Source organism: Propithecus coquereli, unplaced genomic scaffold (genome assembly GCF_000956105.1).
Source record: "Propithecus coquereli isolate 6110/MARCELLA unplaced genomic scaffold, Pcoq_1.0 Scaffold291, whole genome shotgun sequence".
NCBI lineage: Eukaryota > Metazoa > Chordata > Mammalia > Primates > Indriidae > Propithecus > Propithecus coquereli.
In genome coordinates this window covers 657,459-659,559 of record NW_012148519.1, presented here as the reverse complement: position 1 = coordinate 659,559, position 2,101 = coordinate 657,459, and the positions used below count along the sequence as shown (strand labels likewise).

General features: G+C 39.7%; 1 protein-coding gene across 1 annotated transcript in view; it reads right to left on the bottom strand.

Annotated features, from left to right (window-relative positions):
• AP2B1 (adaptor-related protein complex 2, beta 1 subunit) overlaps positions 1-2,101 on the bottom strand; it is a 163,949-nt gene that overhangs the window by 124,512 nt on the left and 37,336 nt on the right. Inside the window, exons 7-8 of the mRNA XM_012648629.1 lie at positions 702-923; positions 57-177 (exon numbers count right to left, since the gene is read on the bottom strand). Coding sequence (XP_012504083.1) covers positions 57-177; positions 702-923 — 343 coding nt within the window. The remainder of the gene's footprint in view (positions 1-56; positions 178-701; positions 924-2,101) is intronic.

Here is a 2,101-nt window from a genome sequence, read left to right as displayed (position 1 = left end):
CCAGACTGTAATTAAAATCCGAATCATCATAAACTTGAGTCTACTTAAAATCTGACCTGAGCAATGTTGGCTTGAGATGCCAAACGAATCATGATGTCCAACTTCTCTAGTTTAACATAGATGGGATCATTGTACTTCACAAAGAAGACTTTAATTTCCTGCTTCAAGATTTCAGGCCTGTGGTACACAGAAACACAAGAAAGGAAGGTGAAGGCATATATTGACATATCCTTTTGAGTCTGTATTAATATCTAATCTCTACCCTCCTCCCACTCCCCCCCAGGGGAAAAAAAATGCACAAACTTCCTCTATACCTCTCTATTCTTAGCACGTCCATTTGGCAGACTATTTTTGTCTTTTTTAAGCATCAGGGTACACATTGCCCCGAAGAACTGGTAGAACAACAACAATCTGGCTCTAAACTATAGCCTAAACCATATCAAGCAGGCACCAGATAGTATAACAGAAAGAGAATCTTCAGAAAACAAACTGAATTGTAGAGAACATCCGGTATTTATTAATATTATAGGAACACTCTGGTATCAACTGTTAGCCTCCTGATCCTGGTCAAGTTGTTCTGCCATATAACATTTTCATTTTTGTACATTAAAAAGATATTAACACCGGCCTATCTGACATTGAAATTATTAAGCTTAATTCAAAATTACAAACACTTTAATCACCATTCACTACTTCCTAACCTTTTCTGGACAATTAGGTTGATGTTCCTCAGGGCGACATACTGCACTTCTGGTTCCCCAGACAGCAAAGTGACAAGAGGAGGGGCTAACTTCTTCAGCAGCATATTGTAGTAGTCAGAGTCCTTGGGTAACAACTCCAGAAATTTCATTAGGACTTTTACTGCTGAAAGCACCACTGCTGAGTTGGCATGAGATAGCCGGGGAGTTACCCGCTCACAGATGCTAAGGGCAGAAAAGGAAAATTAATATCTTGAATTATAATTTCTTTGCTCAGTCCATTCTATAAGGTAATGTGTCAGAGTCCCATGGCCCAAGAATCAAGAAATTAAAGAGTCAGTTAGAAAAGTCAAAGCTCCATGCTTAGGTAAAATTGGGATCCACCACTGCAGAAGCCTCATTCCCAGCAAACTACAGACAGAGCAAGGGACATCAGAAGACTTTAGGAAACCAGCAATAAGGGATGTTCAAACTGGAAGAAAACTAGTAATACCCCCAAACACTTGAGCTCACACCATTTACCTTCTTGTTTTATAGTCCTCTTTCTCTCCCCATATTATGTTAGGTCTCCCTGCCTCACAGCCCATTTCTACTCAACCTACAGGCAGTCAAATTAAGCATTCTGAGAATTATTTCATACTGACAGATATCAACTCAGCTGTGACTAAAGGTTTCATTGGAAGATACAGGAGGAGGTGGGTTAGCAGGGTAAATAATCCAAACCCCCTGCCTTCAGGATAGTAAGTGAATCTCTGAAAGGGTTCGGTTGGTTTGTTTCTTACAATAGCAGAACACCATTGCAATATTCTCCCAACTTCTTCCTCTTCTCCTATCCCCTGCCACCTATACTTATATGCCTCATGAAATCTTGGATAATTATCTGTTGATCATTCTTTAGAAATCAACCTAATTTTGAGTATTGTTGGGCAACACATATAGTTAGTTTACTATATTAAGTTAAGGATACAAGATAAGTAGGCTATGTTTCTCTTTCTTTCTCTTACATCCACTTAAGCTGACTCCTGGCCTCCTTCAGGTCTTTATACAAATACTACCTTCTCAGTAAGGGCTTCCCTGGCCACCTTTTTGTATTTTATATATTTCTTATTTTTATTTTTTTTAGAGACAGGGTCTCACTCTGTCACCTAGGCTGGAGTGCAGTACCATGATCATAGCTCACTATAACCTCACACTTCCAGGCTCAAGTGATCCTTCTGTCTTAATCTCCCAAGTAGCTGGGACTATAGGCACATGCCACCATGCTTGGCTAATTTTTTTTTTTTTCTCTACAGAGATGGGGGTCTCACTATGTTGTTTGGGCTCCTAGCCACCTTTTTAAAAAAATACAACCCCTCACCCCCAAACGCCCAGCATTTCTTAGATCTCTCCCCTACTTTATCTTT